This window comes from Astyanax mexicanus, chromosome 15 (assembly GCF_023375975.1).
Source record: "Astyanax mexicanus isolate ESR-SI-001 chromosome 15, AstMex3_surface, whole genome shotgun sequence".
NCBI lineage: Eukaryota > Metazoa > Chordata > Actinopteri > Characiformes > Acestrorhamphidae > Astyanax > Astyanax mexicanus.
In genome coordinates this window covers 44880515-44905713 of record NC_064422.1, presented here as the reverse complement: position 1 = coordinate 44905713, position 25199 = coordinate 44880515, and the positions used below count along the sequence as shown (strand labels likewise).

Here is a 25199-nt window from a genome sequence, read left to right as displayed (position 1 = left end):
ATCTCTATAAAAGTTGTCAGTAGCAGAGGGAAGCTGTAAGATTTTGTGGGAAAAACAAAACTGCACTGACTTTAGACTTGATAATAAAACACAGTGGATCAACACCAGCAGATGACAGACATGTCTCTCCAAATCATCACTGATCATCAGTAAATTTTACATTTCATTTAAAGTAAATCAAGGGAGCAGAGTCTGGAGGAAGAGTGGAGAGACACACAGTCCAAACTGCTCGATGTCTCCAAAGTCTCCACCAATCAGTGGTGTTTTGGAGATGCTTTTTACTTTTATGGAGATGAGGATTTCATTTTCCAGCAGGATTTGGTACACTGCCCACACTGCCAAAAGTACCAGTTGGTCTTATATAATATTCTAATTTTCCGAGACACTGTTTTCTCAGTTTTCATTGGCTGTGAGCCATAAATAATCATCAACAATAAAATAAATAAATGCATAAAATAGATCACTCTGTGTTTAATACGTCTATATAATATATGAGTTTCACATTTTCAACTGAAATAAAGTAACTTTTCATTGATATTCTAATTTTTTGAGATGCACTACTATGTATGCACATAAAAGTGTTAAACAAACCAAAATACTTTGTGAAGCATTTAGATTTAGGGAGCTGATAACTGTAGTTAAGTTTCTGAGCAGCCCTGATGAGTGCCGGTTTCATCATTATAATATTTTAACTGTCTTTGCGGTGACTGCACTGGAGGATATTTTCAGGGTTCTTGAAATTTTTATTTTTGGGTTGACTGACCTTCATTTTTTACTTTAAAAGAACTTAGTTGGGTAGTTTTTGCCACAATCTGGATTAGAACATTACTCAAATATTCACTATTCACTGTATACCTGTAACTCTACCTCTTCACTACTTTACTTTAACTGATGCTCTCAAACTTTACATTAAGAGACAAGAAATTCAAGTAATTAACTCTTGATGAGTTCAGCACAGCTGTTAACTGAAAGCCTGAATTCCAGGTGACTCTACCTCATAAAACTGACCGAGAAAATCCAGCAGAGAATGTAAAATATAAAACATATTCTGGTTTGTCTAACATTTTCTGTTTACTGAATAATTTCATATTCTTTTTCTTTATAGTTTGCATGAGTTTAGCATTAATCTACAATACAGAATATTCTAAAATAATGAAAAAACACTGAATTGAAGGTGTGTCAAAACTTTTGGTAATGCATTTTAATAAGAAAGTCATTAAACTACAGTAAAATCGTGGCTGTTGTACGACTTTTAGTGCAAGTCAATATTAAAAAAGTTGGTTTTAAGTCACTTTCTATTGGTTTATTCATTGTGAGAACAAGTGCTGTATTGATATAAAGTAAAAAAACAACAAAGTTTTTGCACAATAGTGATAAAATGTTGTTTTATTGTTGTTTACAGCCTTTGTATAATTGTAGAATTTGTATAAATAATGCAATGCAGCACTTCAGCATTTAATATACATTCTACAAGTACTGATAATACAAAAGATGCACAAAAAGCATATTACCACATACATTTACACATTTACATTTATTGCACACTTTTATAATGATAACAGCAGCTTATCACCAGGCTGCACTCCTCTATTGTGATTTTTTGCTCTTAGACTGGAAGCGGAGTCTGAATGCAGTGCTTACGCTCTCTGAGGAATGTTGTTTTAAATGAAAGGGCTAATGTTTGTTGTATTTGGCGGCGAGTAGTTTATGATAAGTTTCTTTAAGCTACTCTATCTGTGTGAGGACGGTGTTTGTGAGGAGTGTGAGGGATTGGTGCTGAAACTCTCAGTTTTAGGGCTTTGTTGCGGCGCAGCGGCGGCGAGGCGCTCAGGTAATTTGCTGAGAGGAGATTGCTCGCGCATCACAAAGAATTCTAATGTGGCGCTGACGGACGTGACGGACAGGAGCGCCGCCAGCTGCAGAGCTGTGATTGGGGAGCAGAGACACCTGACCTGACAGGGGTTTGGCATCTGAGCCAGACGAGCTCAGAAAGACCCGAGTTTCACACAGAACTCATAATTAAACAAACCTGCTGATTTTTCAGCTTGTGCAGAAACAGCAGCTCGTGCTCGTCACAGTGTTTTATACAGTGCCTTTATACAATGCTGCTGTAGCTGGCAGTGTATTGTTATAATACAGGTGTTGGAGAATGAAACTGAAACACCTGGTTTTAGAGCACAGTAATTGATTGTGGTGACGGACAGTTCTGGTGGAAACAGGAGAGTTGAGGTGCACATTGAATTCTGCGTGATTTGATCAGCCGTGGTTTTATGTTTTTTGGATACAATCCGGGTTAGCACCCGAACATCCCTTTCAGACAGCTTCCTCTTACAGCATCCACAGTTAATCCTGTTGGATGTGGTTGGTCCTTCTCGGTGGTATGCTGACATTACCCTGGATACCGTGGCTCTTGATGCATCACAAAGACTTGCTGTCTTGGTCACAGATGCTCCAGCAAGACGTGCACCAACAATTTGTCCTCTTTTGAACTCTGGTATGTCTCCCATAATGTTGTGTGCATTGTAATATTTAGAGCAGAACTGTGCTCTTACCCTGCTAATTGAACCTTCACACTTGGAACACCAGGCTGCTCCAATTCAGTTTCATTGTCCAACCCCTGTACAACAATACACTCCACTCCAGCAGTTTTACAGCGGGCGGTGTTGTGCCAAAAATCTTATGCTTGTGACGTGACGTTACTTCTTGTTTACAGTGCTCACCATCCGTGTCATTGTTTTCATTTTCCAGCAGGACTTGGCACACTACCCACACTGCCAAAAGTACCAATTGGTTTAATATAATATTGTAATTTTCTGAGCCACTGATTTTTGGGTTTTCATTGGTTGTAAAGCATAATCATCAACAATAAAAGAAACAAACACTTAAAATAGATCACTCTGTGTTTAATACATCTATATAATATATGAAATTACTGAAATAAAGTAACTTTTCATTGACATTCTATTTTTTTTTAGATGCACTAGTATAAAGCACTTTGAATTGCCAGTGTTTATATAAAGTGTTACACAAATAATACTTTGCTTTTATGCTGGTTGATGATCTTCCTAATAATTTTTCCTGCTTAATTTGCTCATTTTCTCTCATTTTTGTTTTCTGCCTCCGCAGGTTCAGCTAATACACTACAACCACGAGCTGTACACAAACTACACAGAAGCTGCCAAGAGTCCAAACGGGTTGGTCATAGTGTCCATATTCATGAAGGTAAGTTCCTCTATAGACCCGGCAGAGCTGAATATATGTAGCATGGGGTCAGCAATTCATTTATATTTTCCAAACCATTACAAAAAAATTCTGTTTTATAAAATGTAGTGTAATGGGATGAAGTGCTACAGACTAGTAGCTCTCCAGCCCAGAGGGTTGTTGAACACAATTGCAGAACAGTTGATTTCAAAGCAGGTAAACCCAAGAAGAAAGGAAAGAAAGGTGTCCTCAGGGTCAAGATCCAATACACTACCACTTCCCCAGCAAGTGAATTGGGACAATACCGATAAAAAATGCCCTTATAAGGAGATAGGGAGCCTGAGAATGGGCGGAAAAACGAGAACCTAAAACTAAAGTCTCTAAAGTCTCACGCGACAGAGAGAGAGACAGGGGGAGGGATGTAAACAAAAGCTCACCAGAGAAGCATTATATATATATTTTTTTATCGTTGTTCTTTATAGTTCAAACAACCTCACAGGACAGATGTTTCATGCTGAATATATTAGAGGTTGCCTATTGCCGACCCCTGATATACAGCACGAATATTTTTTTATATGCAGTTTTTATTTGCAGGCAACCCTGGTAAAAAAAACAAAAAAAAAAAACTTAATATTGCCCTTAAAACATATTAAAAAATGTCTAAGTATGCTGTAAATATACTAACAGATTTATGTACTTACTTAAAATGTATTAAAAGTACATTAATATTGTGCTTTCATCAAATGTTTGAAAGTAAACTTTCAAAGTCATGTTTTTTAAAAAGTAAAAATATAGCGTATTTAGAAAAATAGACTACAATGAAGTACATTTTTAGTTGAATGTAATTCAGTATACTTCTAAAATACTTATTTCCACATATACTTTACTACATTTTTAGCAAAGTGTGTTAAAACAGCTGTTACAGTAGTTCACTTAAAGTACAATGTATCATGTAACTTTTTTTTTTAGCAAGTGAATTAAATTACTACATTAAAACACTAAAAAATGTAGTACAGTATATTAAAATATATATTTTTTATACCGAACGAACTAACTATACTAGAAGTGTGCTACTTACAAAAGACAGGAACATATAAGAAGCATATATATTTGTACTCTAATGTAAATATAGATCACATATATTTAACATCAATTCTTAGTACATATATTTTAATATACCTGGTGTATAATAATAAATAGGGATACAGGTGTAATACTCTAATAATTAAATGTAATTATAATTTTACTGTAAGCATATTTAAAATATGGGGTTACATACATGAAGTAGTTTAAATGTTTAAATGTTACTTAAGTATATTTAAAATACTGTAGTTCCATTTTAGTACAGTTAAGTACACTTAGCACAATTTAAAAAAGTAAGACTTTTGTATTATTTTTATACTGTAATTAAAGTATAATAAGTACAAAATAAAAGTTGTTCCATTTTATCACTCTTTAAGTATACTGATTAATAATAAAGTGGCTACAAGAACACTTTAGTGCACTATAGCATAATAATGATTAGTATACTTTAATCTACTTTTTTTCACCAGGGAAATTGTTTTTTTTATCATTTTTCCTGGCCTGTCTGAACCGCTAAAGGTAAAAAACACGTACACGGTTTGACAGGAATGGCTGCCCGTCAATAATCCCTTTGTGTAGAAATAAATTATACCTTCTGCTGAAGGTCAGCATGTTTACTCACACCAAAAAAACTCCACAAATCACAGGAACAATTAGCCACGCAATTACCAGCCTGCAGCCGAAGCGGCGCTCTGTCTTCCTGTCAGTCCGGCAGCAGAGGAGTTGTGGAATAACTCGCTCGCTCTTCAATAGCAGCTCGGAGAAACGTCTGCTCTGCTATGATGGACCCGCGCTTTATTTTCTCCCTCGGGATAAAAGTTCAGGCTAATCTAATTAGATTGCCGGTGTCAATCTGGAGCTCAGTGATCGGTTCTGTACGTGAGCGCGAGTCCCGTACGCCCTCTCTCCTTTCTCTACGCCGCTATCGCGCTCCTTTCACTCTCTGAGAGTAATAGAAGCTAGTTTTTGTTGTTTGAACTCAAATTATTTAAGTCTGTTTTACATAAAATAGAGTTTATCTAATCAATACTCAACTATTATTTTGAGTTAGTTGAACTGAATTTGTGGCATATATACTGTAATAATCAAACTGAGATGAGTTGAGTTTAACCAGTTTATTATAACATAGTATAGTTTAGTCAGCTTCTTTTCTATTGGCTTCTGTCACAATCTATTTGCATACTGGGCGTGTCCAACAGTTTCTGACTAACCAGACACTCACCATCAGTGTGTAGTGATTCCCCCCCTGGGCTCCCTTACAAATAAATTAACGTCCCCTTTAGTTGTAATTAGTGATGGAAAGACGATACCTCAAGGAGTGTATCAACACACTACACAAACTGTGTCGACACTGTATTGAAATATGATCTCATCATTTTGTAATTTAATTTGCTCAATTAGTTTGAGTTCAGTTGTTCTTAAGAGTCTAAAATGAGCTTCAAACCTTGTGTAAATGCTAAATGCTACCCAAGAAGACGCACCCCAGTGAACTCAATGACTTCAGGCCTGTCGCCCTTACATCACATATCATGAAGACCCTGGAACGTCTGCTTCTACACCACCTCAGACCCCAGGTTCAACATGCAATGGACCCCTTGCAATTTGCCTACAGAGAGAAAGTGGGAGTGGATGATGCCATACTGTACTTTCTCCACCGGACCCACTCTCATCTGGACAGAGGAGGCAGCACTGTGAGAGTCATGTTCTTTGATTTTTCCAGTGCTTTCAACACCATTCAGCCTCTCCTACTGAAAGACAAGCTGGTGGGGATGCAGGTGGATTCATATTTGGTCTCCTGGATCACAGACTACCTCACTGACCGACCTCAGTATGTCAGATTGAAGGACTGTACATCAGAGACTGTGGTCTGCAGCACAGGAGCACCACAGGGGACTGTGCTCTCCCCGTTCCTGTTCACACTCTACACCTCAGACTTCCAGTACAACTCTGAGACGTGCCACATGCAGAAGTTTTCAGACGACACTGCCATTGTGGCCTGTATACGGGGAGGAAAGGAGGAGGAGTACAGACACCTGGTGAAAGACTTTGTGGCGTGGTGCAATAGGAACAACCTGCTGTTGAACACCTCCAAGACCAAGGAGATGGTGGTGGACTTCCGCAGAGCCAGGCCACCCACACAGCCAGTATCCATTGTGGGAGTTGATGTGGAGATGGTGAAGACCTACAGGTATCTCGGACTGCATCTGGATGATAAGCTGGACTGGTCAGCCAACACAGACATCCTGTACAAGAAGGGGCAGAGCCGGCTCTACTTCCTGAGGAGGCTGGGGTCTTTTAACATCTGTCGGAAGCTCCTGCTGATGTTTTATCAGACTGTGGTGTCCAGCTGTCTTTTCTATGCTGTGGTGTGCTGGGGAGGAAGCATGAAGAAGAGGGACGAGATGCGTCTGGACAAGCTGGTCAGGCGGGCGGGGTCCGTGGTTGGTGTGGAGCTAGACTCTGTGGTAACGGTGGCAGAGAGGAGGACACTGCAAAAACTACTCTCCATCATGGATGATGATGGTCACCCACTGCATTTCATCATCATGGATCAGAGGAGCAGTTTCAGTGGCAGGCTCTTGTCACAGAGCTGCTCTACGGACAGACTGAGAAGATCGTTCGTTCCGAGAGCCATCAGACTCTTCAACTCCTCCCAGTGGAGCCGGAAGAGAGAGGACAGATGAGGAACGTGTCTCAATATGTGCTTTCTTAATCAGCCTTTTTTTATCTGTACTGGAAAGCACCCTACACATCTACACCCTGGGACTCTTTTGCCTTTTTACTGTATATACTGTTCATTTGCATCCCTGGACACTTTGTCACTTTACTGTACATCCTGTACTTTTGCACTCCTGGACACTACACTACGCACCTTACTTAAATACAATACTTGCACAGGTTTATGTTTAATATTGTCATATCTGCTGATACCTTCTATACTTAAATTATTATTTTACTGCACTACCTCACATCTATGACTGATTACTTTCACACTTTGTATAGTTTTTTTGTATTTATATATTTATGTATATATTTTTAAGTCTCAGTTTATAATTTTATAGTTTAGAGTCTTATATTCCTCACTGTGCTCTTTTATTTTATTTTATAATACTTATTGTTTGTTTCTATTGTGTTGTGTAACTGCTACTGGCTGCTAAATTTCCTTCGGGATCAATAAAGTATCTATCTATCTATCTATCTATCTATCTATCTATCTATCTATCTATCTATCTATCTATCTATCTATCTATCTATCTAACTAACTCTGTAAAATAAAGCAAATTTGTCTAATAAAATTCAGCTAAAATTTATGCAACGTATGTATGGATTTTCATTAATGAAAGTGTTAAATAACATAAAATAAAATACAAAAAACGACAAAATGCATTCATTTCTGTATTTTTATTGAGGAACAAAAGTTTTTGAAGTGTCTTAGCTCCAAGGCGATAAGGTAATAAACTTTACAAACAATATTACATAGTTGATAAACAATTTAAAATTTAAACATTTTAATTTTATTTGAGAATTGTAACAGACCTGGGGTACTCACACCAGTATCTGCCAATTCTTCATTGCCATGCTGAGCTCTATAATGCCTCAGCATTGATGAAGTGCTCTTGTTGATGTAAGAAAGCTCCGTGGAGTTTATTCACCTACAATAAAATAAAAATTAAATTTATCTGAATACAATTAAAAACCCTTATCAATACGGGGTTTGACGCTTGTGCGCTCGGCGCAGTGCTGACGCACCAGTGTCATTCGTCCCATCACTAGTTGTAATAACTTGTTTTAATGTATGCTAACTCAAGTTTTCATTCCCCATTACTTAAAAAAAATTGAGTAAACTGGCTGCTTTAAAAAAGTTAAGTAAACTCAACTTATTCGGGCTTACAGTGCAATCATGCAACTCTGTATTTCACTATATTATATTATATCACACCTTCTCTTTTTCAATGCGTTTTCTTTATATATTTTTTATGACTATTTACACTGTAGATTCTCACTGAAGCATCAAAACTATGAATGAACACATGTTGAGTTTTATGTACTTAACAAAAAAAAAGGTGAAATAACTAAAAAAACATGTTTTATATTCTAGTTTCTTCAAAATAGCCCCCCTTTGATTACTGCTTTGCACACTCTTGGCATCATTCTCTCAATGAGCATCATTTAAGAGGTGGCCACCTGAAATGAAAATTTTTGCAACAGTCTTGAAGGAAGGAAGGAGTTCCCAGAGGTGTTTATTAGCACTTGTTGCTCCTTTGTCTTCTTCACTCTGTGCTCCAGCTCACCCCAAACCTGGATCTGGATTGGGTTCAGGTCCGGTGACTGTGGAGGTTCAGCTCATTTTTTATTAAGTACATAAAACTCCACATGTGTTCATTCATAGTTTTGATGCTTCAGTGAGAATCTACAATGTAAATATCAGTCATGAAAATAAAGAAAACGCATTGAAAAAGAGAAGGTGTGTCCAAACTTTTAGCCTGTAGTGTATATATATATATATATATATATATATATATATATATATATATATATATATATATATATGTATGTATTTATAGTGTAGTTCATCCATACTATTAATCAAACAGCTGTTTTTCAATATGTTCTCAATAAAAATAAGCAAGAAAATGACCAGGACTTAATTTTCACAATGACCAATGTTTCAGACAGTATAAAATTGTCACAAATGATTAGTTTCTTTGATTTTATCAAATTGAAAAGCTCTGGAATATAATCAAGAGGAAGATGGATGATCACAAACCATCAAACCACCAAACTGAACTGCTTGAATTTTTACACCAGGAGTAAATCAGCATAAAGTTATCCAAAAGCAGTGTGTAAGACTGGTGGAGGAGAACATGATACCAAGGTGCATGAAAAAAAACTGTGGATTAAAAACCAGGATTATTGTTCTGCCACCATTAACAGCAACAACTGCAACTAAGCTTTACTGATTACTGCCAACGAGACGAGTGAAATAAACCAATCAGTGTGCCAGTTGTCATTCCCTTTAAGAGGCAGGTGAGCTCTGACTTTGGCGCATTCATATCTTAACAGCGCAACGATTTTTGTGCATTTCAGCAGAGGAAACTGAGCTGCTCGTTCACAATGTGAGGATACACCAGCACCTCATTTAAGGGAACAGTAATGATTATATTTTATTCTTTATTCTGTTTATTGTTGATGTAAAAGTCGGGTTTGAACTCTAGGAATGGATCTTTGACTCTGATGATTGACTGTTGTCTAGGTTTATTTCAGTCAGTGGAGCTCCTATGTTTTCCACCATCAAAATAGGAACACCACACCCATCAGTGTAGATTTATTCACACACTCAAAACTGCTATTTTAACAGAATAGGCACAAGGTGTAAAAAAAAGACTGTTGTCGGGGTGTAAGATAGCAGCAAGAATTGTGACGCGCCTTGCGCAGGTTGTACAGTAGGACCAAAAGTGTATAAATCAAGTAGCTGCTCCCATCTTTACAGTATACTCATATTGAGATTTTCTGGTTGAGATAGGGCTTTAGTTTTTGCCGTTTGTCACATCTTTTCCTCCTTTATCACAGTGAAAATTGTAATTTGACGTTTAGCGAGTTCAGCATCGTTCCTGCGGACAGTGTGTGAAGCTTTTTCCCATCATATCGTGAGTCAGAGCCTCAGTTCTCCTGCCTCGGCTGCCTCACGCTGTGCTTCCTGTCATGCGACCGGGTTCAGGCAGGACTCCCTCCTGAGTATAAGTGCTGTGAGAGCTCCAAGGACAACAAAATGTGCACCGTCACCATACAGAACAGTACAGACCAACACAGATCAGCACAGACCAGCACAGACCTCTACAGACCAGTACAGACCAACACAGACTAGTACAGACCAGTACAGACCAGTACAGATCAACACAGACCAGCACAGATCAGTACAGATCAACACAGACCAGTACAGACCAGTACAGACCAACACAGACCAGTACAGACCAGTACAGATCAACACAGACCAGCACAGACCAGCACAGATCAACACAGACCAGCACAGACCAGCACAGATCAACACAGACCAGTACAGACCAACACAGACCAGTACAGATCAACACAGACCAGCACAGACCAGTACAGATCAACACAGACCAGCACAGACCAGCACAGATCAACACAGACCAGTACAGACCAACACAGACCAGTACAGATCAACACAGACCAGCACAGACCAGTACAGATCAACACAGACCAGTACAGACCAGTACAGATCAACACAGACCAGTACAGACCAGTACAGATCAACACAGACCAGTACAGACCAGTACAGACCAGTACAGACCAGTACAGATCAACACAGACCAGCACAGACCAGTACAGACCAGTACAGATCAACACAGACCAGCACAGATCAACACAAACCAGTACAGACCAGTACAGACCAGTACAGATCAACACAGACCAGCACAGACCAGTACAGATCAACACAGACCAGTACAGACCAGTACAGATCAACACAGACCAGCACAGATCAACACAAACCAGTACAGACCAGTACAGACCAGTACAGATCAACACAGACCAGCACAGACCAGTACAGACCAGTACAGATCAACACAGACCAGTACAGATCAACACAGACCAGCACAGACCAGTACAGATCAACACAGACCAGTACAGACCAGTACAGATCAACACAGACCAGTACAGACCAGTACAGATCAACACAGACCAGCACAGACCAGTACAGACCAGTACAGACCAGTACAGATCAACACAGACCAGTACAGACCAGCACAGACCAGCACAGATCAACACAGACCAGCACAGACCAGTACAGATCAACACAGACTAGCATAGCGGCTAACGCTGGAGAACGGATGGGTAAGAGACGCCACTGTTTCCTTCTGTAGGTATATATTAATATAACCTGCCTTCAGTGCTGAAGGCTCACTACTTCTGGAACTGAAAATATATCATTTCATATATATATATATGAAAATGAGAAATGGCTAAAATAACAAAAAAGATGCAGAGCTTTCAGACCTCAAATAATGCAAATAAAACAAATTAATATTCATAAAGTTCAGATATAAATATTTGGTGGAATAACCCTGGCATCATGTTCTCCTCCACCAGTCTTACACACTGCTTTTGGATAACTTTATGCTGCTTTACTCCTGGTGCAAAAATGTGTTGGTTTGATGGCTTGTTATTATCCACCTTCTTGATTACATTCCAGAGGTTTTTAATTTGGTAAAATAAAAAAATATATCATTTTTAAGTGCTCTCTTATTTTTTTTGTCCAGAGCTGTATATATATATACTTTTTTTTCTGAAATATAAATGGAATTATGAGGAATATAAATATAAAAGCTTGATATTGTTTTAAAAATTGCTTAATTTTTATTTTGGTTTCAGACTAGTTTTATTGTGCTGCACAGTTTTGACTGCCTTGAGAAAAACATATTTAAATAATATAAAATAATAATTTAACGTAGAATAACAACAGTTTGAGATTTGAAAGCTTTAAATAGTGGATAGCTATAAATTTGTTACAGTGTTTGCACATCAAAAAAAAAAAAACATATAAAACAGACATACAATTTATATCACAATAGTCTACTGTACAGGTTACTGTCTGACTGCAATTTATTATGAGAAAATAAAGTAATTTGTATTTTAATGCTGTAATATATGTATAATAAGGTATAATTCAGACGGTGTAGTCTGAAGTTATATATATGTGATATATGTGATAAAGTGTTGAGGGCAAAAAAGGCTGAGTGTTCTGATAATGACTCAGCTTTATATTTCCTTCCATTATAAACAATAAATAGATGCTTATATATGAGAGAGGCGCATCACAGGAGGTCATGTTTTAAGGCCAGAGTTAATATATATTTATATATATTTATATATATATTTATATACAGTGATGAAGAAACTTTTGTTTAACTGGTCTTTTCTGCTCTTCTTCTCCTCCCACACTGCAGCCCTGCAGTAATTATGTCTGTAAAATGAGAATCTCTGGGTGATTATGCAGAATGGTCTTTAAAGCAGCCTTCAGTTCTCCGAGTTCAGCTTCCCGAACGAGGAGGTGAAAATCGGAGAGACGGATTTCACTATAATCTCTAAAAGCACCTGGACTCTTTCAAATTAGTGAATAAAGTGCGAGGAAGTGCAGTAATTAATATCTCTATTTCTCAAACTCTCTGCAGATAAGTTACTGTAGCTGGATAAGCTGCTAATAGTGAGCAACAGTGTCTAAGAACCTATTACGAAATCTTCATTATTGAGATTAACCCTGTTATACCCTGTGCAAGTCGTGTTGTGATGCTCATTGCTATCTTACACCCCACCAACAGTCTATTTTTACGCCTTAAACTTGCAACGTTTAAATAGTAACAGATCTTCTGAATATATCTACACTGATGGGCGTGGTGTTCTGGAAATGAGGTGTGTTCAGGTACATTTCTGGAGTTTTATCTTGTTTATCTTGGTAACAGAAAACACAGGAGCTCCACTGACTGAATACAACCTAGACAGACACCAACAGTCAGACGTTCATCGCTATCTCGGCAGCACAGACGCTTTCCCAACTTTTACATCAACAATAAACAGAATAGTAAATAAAATAACATTGCTGTTCCCGTAAATGAGCTGCTGGAGCTCCTTCACAGCGTCAACCAGCAGCTCAGTTTCCTCTGCTGAGAAGAGTTTGTTGGACACCTGCAGGTAGCTGCACCGTTAAAATAGCAATCCAAGTCAGAAAATAAGAAATGGCTGTAATAACTAAAAAGATGCAGAGCTTTCAGACCTCAAATAATGCAAAGAAAACAAAAAAATCATATTCATAAAGTTTTAAGAGTTCAGAAATCTGGTGGAATAACCCTGATGGTTTTTAATCACAGTTTTTTTCATGTATCTTGGCATCATGTTCTCCTCCACCAGTCTTACACACTGCTTTTGGATAACTTTATGCTGCTTTACTTTAGTTCAGCCTGGTTTGATAGAATCTGTATTTTATTTATTTTTCTTCTTGAATATGTTTCAGAATATGTTTCTGAATCAAGAAATCATAAAAACACACAAAAAAAACATGGTTATACCATTAAATATTTTACGTTTATCAAAATTCAAGTAATTTTTCAAATATACTAAATATAGATTTAAATACATATTTATTTTTCCTGACATTAAAAAGAAAACTTCAAATATTTAATGGAATAATAATGCACAAAATAGCATATTAGCAATGCTTTTTATGTTTTAAACTGGAGAATATGAAAATACAGTACATGCTGTAAAACTACATTTCTTAATGTATATATTTGATTTAAAACTCAGAAACATGAACTCAAACCACAAAACCATAAAAATGAAAAGTTAGATAATGTTTTTTTTTTTAAGTTGAATATATAAAATATATATATAAAATGCAGTATTAAACATAAAAAGCATAAAAGTTAAAATTCTAACTTGTGGATTATGCCATTTTTTTTGTTTTTTTAGTTAAATCAGGTAAATTGAATTATAATACACAAATATGTGACATAAGTATTTACATCTGCATTTTGTATATTTGAAATAAAATTACCTGACTATGGATAAACTTATATTAGAAATATTTAATGATGTAATTCATTAATTCAAGTTTTAACTCAACTTTTTGTGTTTTGAACTTTAACTGAGTTAGAAATTTGCTTAATACTCAGATTTACAAAAATCTAATCCATACATTTTCAGATCCATAAATTCAGATCTGTCTTCATATATGTTTCATCTGTGGCCTAAATTATGATTATCTGAGTTTTGAATAATATATATTGAATGGATTTTATGTATTTTTAATAATAAAACGTTGTTTGTCAAAAATGCATTTTTGAAAAGCCTGCTAAAAATGGTTTTAAATGCTAAAAAAACACACTTTCTCTCTCTTTCTTTCCTTTTTTTTCCAATTCCAGATATCAGAGACTTCGAATTCGTTTCTGAACCGGATGCTGAACAGAGACACCATCACGAGAATAACGTATAAGAGTAAGTGAAAAAGTGAAAAGCTTCAGAGCAGAGAGATGATGAGAGACGGCTGGTGTTAAATGTGATGCTCTCAGACTGAGAGAGAGTGAGCACTTTCACTTTAACAGTGTAATAAGAGGTAAAAACTGTGGTAAAAGCTTTTTTTTAAGTGGGAACCAGTGGAGAGAACACTGGTTACAAACATAACTGAGCTTCTATAAATCCTGCACGACCATTAGAACATTTCTCACCAGATCTGATGTTGATTTTAACCCTTAAAACCCTACAGACGGATTTCCATCCAGAATCTCACCTTGTGTTTCTCAGATTAATTACTCAGGAATCCCATTACACAGTAACATAATCCATATATGGTTAGAAAGGGTGGAGCTTAATCTTTCTAAAAATAGTGATCACATCCCAGTGCGGTAAAGCTAAATCTACAAGAAACCCATTGAGAGAAAAACACCTAAAAAAGTGAAAAATCTCCTTCCCCAACCAATATTATTTACCTTTAGTGCTTCAAACATATTTATATGATGTTTCAAACCAAATAATATCAGAAAATAAAGACTCAAAAGTGTGAAACTACCTGCTTTACTCAAACTAAAGCTAGGTATGGTGTGCGCACTACTTTATATAGTTTTTATTTTAAGTAGTTATTTTGCACTAAACTAATTTTTTATTTATTTAAACCCAAAAAAATTTACATTTTTGTATATAGTTAGTTTTCTTTGTGTGTCCTGATTAAAATACTGAAAGGTATAGGCTGCTCTGAGTGTCAGGATTTTAGTATCTACATGTATCCTAGAGGTGTGATTATTGATTATCAAGAAAAATAAAATAAATCCGCCTGATGCTGTTTCTCCATGTATTTTATCAAAGTAATAATTAATAATCCATGTAATGAACTTGAATCATCAATATTCTTATGCTTTCAACTCATAAACACTCTAATCTAACCATTTTTGAAAATATATCTTAGGTGTGAATATATTTAAAGTCTATACATTCAAAAATAAGTTTAAAAAAAAACAAAAAACAGGTGCTTGGTAAAATCTTGAGCAAAACATGATCAGTTCCAGTAAAATATAACAATTCTGCTTCCTTTTACATTTTAAATGATGATATATTTGAGCAGCCGTATGTCTTCTGGAGTAAAAGAGATCAGGGCATGTGTCTGTCTGATATAATTACTGTGTTATAAGACCTGAAAGAGGAACTGAAAACAAAAACGGAGAAAAAACACACCAAAACAGCCTAGAGTTCAAAGGGTTAAGCTGTTTTTATGTGACTTACAGTATATCTGATATTAATCTGAGCATTTCGCGCTTTTACACTGATTCTCCTGCGCTAAAGAGCAGCAGAGCTTCACGTGAAGTTTCGGTTTCATCTTCTCCAACATCACAGGAGCTTTCAATGAGTTCCAGTGTCTGCAGCTGGACTCATCACTGAGAATGTTCTTTATCTCACTGTAAACAGGTCACATTATTCAGCCACGCCCACTTAGTTTCCTGTTCTTGTTTTTTTTTTTTTTACTTTGTTTTTAGGCTGTTTTTATATTTCTTTGACTATTGGCCATTTCTTTAGGAACACGGAGGAGTTGTGACACAACTGAAACCCTCACTCACTGCTGTCGTCCATTTTCCCATTTACTCATAGACTTCTATTTTTCTCCTTGAGATAAAAGCTGGATGAATGTCTCTAATCAGATATGAATCCATTGCTTATAAACTTTGGAAATTCTGGGATTGATTTATATGAGAATTTGTTACTTACCTATAATCTAATCTAATCTAATCTAGTCTAATCAACCTCTATTTAAACTGGGAGTACATTAAGGGTGGCCCTCATTTACACAGCAAAAAGTCAAACTCTTTTCCAGGGTTCCAGGGTTTATAAACTGTAGCTCTATACTCTTTGGAGTTAAATCAACACTTTTGTAATAGTTATTATTAATAATATACATTTTTTTTGCTCCTGTTTAACTCACATTTGATTTTTTTAACTCCCTAAATTGTTACACTAACACTAAAATGAGTTTAAAAAAATGAGAAGAAATTTAGTCAATTGATATGACTATTTATTTATATTTTTATATTATATTATATTTATATTATTTATAGTTTTCAGTGCATTACCAACACTTTATCACAATTTACAGTACAGAATATGGTAACTTGCTCTCATAGCCTATAATATTTTTTAACTATAATGGAAACTCAATGGTAGGTAGCCCTGATGGAAAAGACTACACACTGATGGTAAGTTAGGATCTGGGGAAACGCCCATTATTCAAATAATAAGTTTAACAGGGCGGAGTTTAATTAAATCTCTGTAGAGTTGGTCAGTATTTATTGGGTTTATTGGGATTAACACTGAAATATTAAACTCTGTCAAATAACTCCAACACTGAACACCATTTAAATCTGAATGAGTTAAAATTACACTTAAAAAATGAAAATCAACTCTCAGCTGTTTAATTCTGAAATTTAAATTTCAACTCTCCTGTTTTTGCTGTGTATAATGTAGCCACACTTTATACATAGGGAAGGGATTATCAAAGAAAATAAATAAAAAAAACAGCATTTTAATAAGATATTTTGAAATTAGATATAAAACCAATAAGATAAAAATATGAATTTAGTAGAAATCTTAAAATCATAGGTAAGTAAATCAAATGTAATACAAATTCTATAAACTATAATGTGCACTATAGGACTCTGTGGGCGTGGCCTAAGCTTTTGTTTTCCCACATTATTTTTACTTTTATACTTTAAATAGTTTTGAAACCAGTACTTTTACATTTATACTTAAATAGTAACTAAAAGCTTGAGTTGATACTTCTTCATTATATACAGAAGTATTTTAAACTCTAGTATCCATACTTCTAGAATGAAGAATGAAACTAAATCAAAATCGCCTGTCAACATTAACACCTGACCTTGGCATACCTGTCAAGTTTTGGATTTAAAAATAAGGGAAATTTTCCGCCGTCCTGCTTCGAGTCGTCCCAGCAGCCCAATCGAGGTTCAGAATCCCTTACATTTTAGTACAGGTTTACAAGAAAGCTAAAATAACCACCTGTGAAACACTTACAAACTACAATTACATTATCAGAATGTAACAGGTCTACCTTTGTTGACACTGAAATGCTGTGGATACTCCTACATATGTAATTCTTATAATACAGCCTAAATAAAATCTTTTCTAGATATTTACATTAAATCTTCTCATTTTTGGCATGAACGCACTGTTTTATATGTATATATATATTTTTTTATGTATATAGATTTTAGATTTAAAATTGAACAAATGGGTGCACAAATTCTGCAAAATGACTGTTGGTCAAAAAAAAAAATAGTAAAAATAGTATCATGAGCTTTTACAAAAAGGACATGGACCAGATATATTCCATAAATAAATATTAGACAATTAATAACACAATACACAATTAATAATCTTTCATTGATCCTGACCAGTTCAGGTTATTTCAGTCCTCTCCACATTTTTTCTTTCTCCAGATCAACCATCTCTTCTACCCCTTCTAAATAATAAATTACACCAAATTACACTAACAAACCCTAAAACTAACCCTGAACTATTAAAAACAATCGCAACATTTACAACACATATAAGAGGAGGGTCACCACACTGACCCTCCTCTGCACTCCGCAAAACCAGCAAGCTGATTGGCAGTTTCTCCTGAAAGGCGGGACTTTCTCCTGAAAGGCGGCACCACGATTGGTTAAGAAACACACAGTGGTCAGTCGCCTCAATAATAAAGTTTTAAAATTTTAATATAATACGGGAAATTTATGGGAAAATACTAATACGGGAGGACGGCGGTTAAAATGAGTAAAATACGGTAGTTTCCCGGCCAAAACGGGAGACTTGACAGGTATGGCTATTGGATGCTTTTTATTAACACTCTTTGCATGAGATGGATTATCACAGGAGGAACATTAGGAACCTCTACAACACTCTACATGCTCAGACGTCTGGCATGCAGCTCAATAAATCAGCTCAATAAACCCATATCAGCCTTAATTTATCATGAATCGTTTAATGTTCCTGGTAGGTTTTATCTTCTTTCTACATATCACAGCAATCCCACACACTTCCTTCTGAGTGCAACTCTTTATTTTTTATATTAAAGACCAGCAGACAGATATATTTAACTCAACACACTGCTGTGTAACACAGTTCTGCTTGAGTGAAGCCAAGACGCCTGTGTTGTACAGCCAGGGCAACATCCAGGTCAAAGGTCAAGCAGCAGCTGCACCGACCTCAACAGCAGCGTTCAGGACGTGGACGTCTCCGGTCACCGAGTCCAGACATCCATCCCCGGTGTCCTCCACCTCCAGAAATCACCTCCACCTACACCCAGAGAGAGAGAAATCCCTTTTATTACAGCTGCAGAATCAGACAGACAGCTGGTCGCTCTGACGAATGCTGGCAGTTAAACCCAGGAAATGCCACCAGGGCCAGACTGGGCACAACAGGGGCGCCAGGCGATCGCAGGAAGCGGCTCAATACACTGATTCACTAATCGAGGAGAAAAGACCTCAGAGAGAGAGAGAAACACTGAACTGAGGAAGAGCGTGACGCAGAAACCATCTGGACTCAGCACAAGCATAACATTATGACCAGGTCTTTCTTTACTAGTCTTTCTGAATATTCCAGGTTCAAACTACCCGATTTAACACGGTATTTAGTCGGCAACAGTGTTCGTTGATCTATGCTCATAGAAAAATCGGGGATCTCTGTGTGCTCGCTCAGTCATGAGGTGTGAACTGCTGAAAGACAATCACTGAGCCATCACTGAGTGATTGCAGATACTCTGCAAATATTTGGAATGCTAGATATCTGATCCAGTCGGCGACTGGGAGTCAAGAGCAGCCGATACATACAGCGGCTAATTGGTTGGAGTTATAGACTAGATCACGTTTAAAACTGTAGTAGGTTAAAATATAGGTTAAAACCTTAAAACATTTGTTGGATACAGTTGGATATAGAGCAATTACTGCATGGGAAAAGATGCCAAATATTACATATGATCATTTTCAAAATATAAGAAAATATTTGGAAAATACCTTTTTGATAATTGATTTGTACTTAGTTAGGCATTTATTTATAGAAGAAAATGATTATGAGGGTTAAAACAACAAGGAAATGGTCATAATCTTATGCTTGTGTGCTCGCTCAGTCATGAGGTGTGAACTGCGGATTGCAGATACTCTGCAAATATTTGGAATGCTAGATATCTGATCCAGTCGGCGACTGGGAGTCAAGAGCAGCCGATATACATGCTGTGATATTCCAGGTTCACCAGTTTTTCAGTTTTTCATCTCCTGCTTTACCAGAGCTATTTATAGAGAGCATGAACACTTTATGTTTCCACTGATATCAAAAAATTCACTGTTAAACTCTATTAATGGCAATAAATACATGCTGTGTTATTCCAGGTTCATTATACATGATTTAAGCCTAGTTTTTCAGTTGGCAATAATGTTTCGTTGATCGCCGAAAAAAACTCTGCTTGCAGACAAATCGGGGATCTCTTGGTGTTCGCTCAGTCGTGTGGTATGAACTGCAAAAACACAGTTGTTGAGTCGTCGCTGAGTGATCGCATGCTAGATATCTGATCCAGTCAGCAACTGGGAGTCAGGAGCAGCAGCTACATACAGCCATTGTGATTACGTAGAAAGAGAGAACCACAGGCCAAAACACATCTCCTGCTTTACCAGAGCTATTTATAGAGAGCATGAACACTTTCTGTTTCCACTGATATCAAAAAATTCACTGTTAAACTCTATGAATGGCGATAAATACATGCTGTGTTATTCCAGGTTCACTCTACACGATTTTAGCCCAGTTTTACAGTCGATTTTCGTTGATTGGTGTCAAAAACTCTGCTCGCAGACAAATCTGGGATCTCTTGGCGCTCGCTCAGTTGTGAGGTGTGAACTGCTGAAAGACAATCGCCGAGGCATGGCTGAGTGATCGCAGATACTCGACAAATATTAGGCATGCTAGATATCTGATCCAGTCGGGGACTGGGAGTCAAGAGCAGCAGCTACCTACAGCCAATGGGATTATGTAGAAAGTGAAAACCATGGGTCCAAAACTCATCTTTTCCAAGGCCAAAGCTGTTTATGGGGAGTCTGATCACTTTTCCTAATATTTTCTTAAGAGTTCACTATTAAATTCTATGATAGGGGGTAAATAGAGCTAACAAAAATTAAAGTAAAAGTAATAATTAACTACTTGATGTGAGTGTTCCTTTAATTTTCGGAAGTAGAATAATATATTTTACTAAAGAAAAAAGCAAAGATAGTGCAGCTGTATGTTTCTATTTTTCTACAGTAAAATACAAAAACATTTTACACAGTAAAGGAAATTGCATTTATGCTGCTGATTGGTTGGAGTTATAGACTAGAGCATGTTTTAAACTGTCGCAGGTTAAAATATAGGTCAAAAGCCTTAAAACATTTGTTGGATACAGTTGGATATAGAGCAAATACCGCATGATAAAAGATGCCAAATATTACATAAGATCATTTTCAAAATATAAGAAAATATTTGGAAAATACCTTTTTTGAAAATTGATTTGTACTTAGTAAACACATTTATTCATAGAAAAAAAATTATTATGGGTGTTAAAACAACAAGGAGCTGGTCATAATCTTATGCTTGATTGGAGTAGCTTGCGTGTGTTTAGTTAACCAAGAAAGTTTTCCAGCTTGAAGTTGGAACAAATGGAGATAACCATGACCGAGAGCAGTCTGAACAGATCTCTCGCTTGGGTAGGTGGTCCGTGTTAATGGAAGCTGACATGGTTATCCACTTAGCAAAGATGGCTGCAGTGGTCTGGCAGTCCATTATGGTGCAACCAAGAGTAGAGCTCTGGTGTCCCATTTTCCAGAAATGCTAGGATTTTACATTTTACACTGTGCAAACTGTGTAAATAAATGTAAATCAAACAAAATTTTCAAATCTTACAAACTCATATTATATGTTAAAATGGAAAAAATCCAGTGATGTTACCCTTTTATGAACAGCAGTTTATTCATTTAGAATTTAAAGTGGATATATTACGTAAAACTCACTTTTTCCAAGCTTTTTTATTTCCAAAACTGCCCCTATAAACACTCCAAACACCAAAAAACAAAATCCGTTGGGTGTCAGCAATTATCAGTTGCTTCTATAAGACATTTTTGATGCTCCTCCCTTATTGTGACATCACAATAAGATAATGCAAATAGAACCACCCTGGCTTCACCCCTCACCCATCAACGCCCACCAGAGCCCTGCCCACTAGACCAGTTGAAGCCGAAGCGCCATTTTGCCATTTCTGCTGGTTGAGAACCTCAGACAGTACACAGCAGGATTAGCTAGCAGACTTCGTCTGAGGGAGGAATCTGTAATTACTGTCTGTGGCTGTTAGTCAGCAGATGAGGGAGATATAAGAACTTTAAAATAATGAGTTTGTGCTTCTATTACAGTCAAGCATAAACTAGCTTGTAATAGCTTACTGTATATTACTGTATATGAATTATATGTATAGTAAGTGTATGCAACAGTAGGTGAAGATTAACCCAAGCTGAACTGCTTGAATTTTTGCACCAGGAGTAAAGCAGCATAAACGTATCCAAAAGCAAAACTGAAGTGCTCTCTTCATTTTGTTTTTTCCAGAGCTGTATCTGTTGGATATCTCAGCTTCAGTTCACACAGTATAATAGATAGTATTCAGCCGCTGCTGCATCTACAATCATTAAGTGCACCCATCAGATCATGCCTGGCATTGTTATAAAGCACAATTTCAGTCATATGAGGCCGACGCTGATCTCAGATTTCACCATAATGATGCCCCAGAGGCTGCAAACTTCTGCTGGTCTAGACTTCAAGTCATTTAGTCACAAGTGTTTTAAATGACCAAACTCATTCAAACTAAGAAGAAAAATATATATAATTATTTAGTAAAAAGCGTTAAACCAACCAGAATATGTTTTATATTTAAGGTTCTCAGTCAGTTTTATGAGGGAGAGTCACCTGGAATTCAGGCTTTCAGTTAACAGCTGTGCTGAACTCATCAAGAGTTCATCAATTTTAATGTTGATGTTTAAGAGCATCAGTTAAAGTAAAGTAGTGAAGAGGTAGAGTTACAGGTATACAGTGAATAGTGGATATTTGAGTAATGTTCTAATCCAGATTATGAGAAGCAACAATTACTTAACTAAATAAAGAAATAATCTGAAATAAAAAAGAATTTCAAGAATTTTGAAAGTATGGTTACGTGCATATCTGCAAAAAATACCATCAGAATGGTATGATGAGGAAACTAGCACTCATCAGGACATTTTCTGAATCAGTTTCTCTGATTTTGCTATTTATAGGTTTATATTTGAGTAAAATGAACATTGTTGTTTTATTCTATAAACTACAGACAACATTTCTCCCAAATTCCAAATAAAATTATTCTCATTTAGAGCATTTATTTACAGAAAATGAGAAATGGCTAAAATAACAAAAGAAGTTGCAGAGCTTTCAGACCTCAAATAATGCAAAGAAAACAAGTTTTTTAATCACATTTTTTTTATGCATCTTGGCATCATGTTCTCCTCCACCAGTCTTACACACTGCTTTTGGATAACTTTATGCTGCTTTACTCCTGGTGCAAAAATTCAAGCAGTTCAGTTTGGTGGTTTGATGGTTTGTGATCATCCATCTTCCTCTTGATTATATTCCAGAGGTTTTCAGTTTGGTAAAATAAAAAAAATGACGGACAGTTCTGGTGGAAACAGGAGAGTTGAGGTGCACATTGAATTCTGCGTGATTTGATCAGCCGTGGTTTTATGTTTTTTGGATACAATCCGGGTTAGCACCCGAACATCCCTTTCAGACAGCTTCCTCTTACAGCGTCCACAGTTAATCCTGTTGGATGTGGTTGGTCCTTCTTGGTGGTATGCTGACATTACCCTGGATACCGTGGCTCTTGATGCATCACAAAGACTTGCTGTCTTGGTCACAGATGCACCAGCAAGACGTGCACCAACAATTTGTCCTCTTTTGAACTCTGGTATGTCTCCCATAATGTTGTGTGCATTGCGATATTTAGAGCAGAACTGTGCTCTTACCCTGATAATTGAACCTCCAATGACAGGTGTTTCAGTTTCATTGTCAAACCCCTGTATATTATAAATGTAAAAAAGCAGAGATTCTGCACATCACAGCTGATACGACTCTCAGTTCTTCTAAGAATTTTTCCTAGTCTGTAGAAACGCCCACGATCTCTGTGGCTCAGTGCCGCGGCTCTCCTCGGGGGGCTTTGAAAAAAGAGCTTGATAATTGAATTAATAGGGGTGGTGAGGGGTGGGTGAGGAGAGGAGCGCGCTGACCCCTGGTGGCCTGGTGCCGCGTGCCTCCCGGCCGTGGGTCTCGACAGCGCTACCAGGGGTACGGCAGGGAAGCGTGGGCTCTGACAGCTGTCAGAACCCCCCCATCCAGACTAGCAGCCTGCCCCCGCCTGAGGCCTTCCAACCTGCCTTCACCGCGCCGCCGGCTGAGCTGGCATGCATTTTTCAGACCCGGCCCCCTCCTCTGCACTCAAAAGGAATTATTTATGCCACCAAAGCTATCAAAGTTCAGCGCCGGAATCACAAACGCGCCGGGAATCTTTTACATAGGCTGGGAACGAGGGGTAATCAATGAGACGCAGGAAAGTAATAAAAATAACGAATTGTATTTCTGTGCCCGGCTCGACTCAAAGCCCATTATTACTCGCACGTTGTCGGGATCGGAGGGTTCGATATGTTTTTCGCATGCTGTGTTATCTCACCGAGGCCTGGCATTGAGAAACTTGTCAAAAAAAACACAAAAAAACAGCATAAGAAACATTTTTTTTTTCTGCCGCCATCCAGTAAAAACCACAACCAGAGCACACGAGCACAGCTTCTGGAGCACACAGGGTTTTGCCGAAGGGAGCAAAACGTTGACAAGCAAAAGATGCATGCTTGAAAAATTATCTGTTTTATAAAAATAAATAAATAAAAAATACACACAAGCTCCATGCTCAACACTACCCAAGAAAATAGTCTCTAATCCCAACAAGAGGAAGGTTACGAATAGACAGAACCTGCTGTTACTCTGCAGAAAATCTTCATTATTTTAGCAAGTAAAATCCTCATAAAAAAGTCTTAATATTTATTTTTTTCTCATTTTAACTTTATTAAATGAGAAAGTTAAATTATTAGACATATCACCACATTTTTTACTTACGTTTAACTGCTGTTTAATTTCTGGAAGTGCTTCTGAGCTCATGCATTGATTTCCAGTACACTCTGTTATTAATGCAGGGCCACCTGAGGGCCCGAAGATCACCAGCATCCACCAGAATACTGATCATCGGCCATGATATCCCAGAATATATGCACAATCCTTATGAAAATAGTCCTTATTTCTAACTAGAAGGTTATAAATAGACAGAACCTGTAGAAAATCCTATCTTAGCAAGTGAAATCCTCCTAAAAGGAGTCTAATTATCTATTTTGTCCCTTATTTTAATGTGATAAAAGTAAGATTATAAGACATATCACCTCATTCTTACTTGTGTTTAACTGCCATTTAATTTCTGGAAGTGTTCCTGAGCTCATGCACAGTCTGTTATTAATGCAGGGCCACCTGAGGGCCCAAAGATCACCAGCATCCACCAGAATACTGATCATCGGCCATGATATCCCAGAATATATGCATAGTTCATATAAAAATACTCCTTATTCCTAACTAGAAGTTTACGAATAGACAGAACCTGCAGAAAATCATGTCTTAGTAAGTGAAATCCCCCTAAAAGTAATCTAAATATCAAAAATTTCTAGTTGTAAAGTGATTAAAGTAAAACTATTAGACATATCACCTCATTTTTC

The 25199-nt window shown here is 36.9% G+C and overlaps 1 protein-coding gene across 1 annotated transcript in view; it reads left to right on the top strand.

The window, feature by feature from the left end:
• The window catches only part of ca10a (carbonic anhydrase Xa), a 388601-nt gene that overhangs the window by 349289 nt on the left and 14113 nt on the right, over positions 1-25199 (top strand). The window contains exons 5-6 of the mRNA XM_049464652.1: positions 3127-3222; positions 14223-14295. Of these exons, the coding sequence (XP_049320609.1) occupies positions 3127-3222; positions 14223-14295 (169 nt within the window). The remainder of the gene's footprint in view (positions 1-3126; positions 3223-14222; positions 14296-25199) is intronic.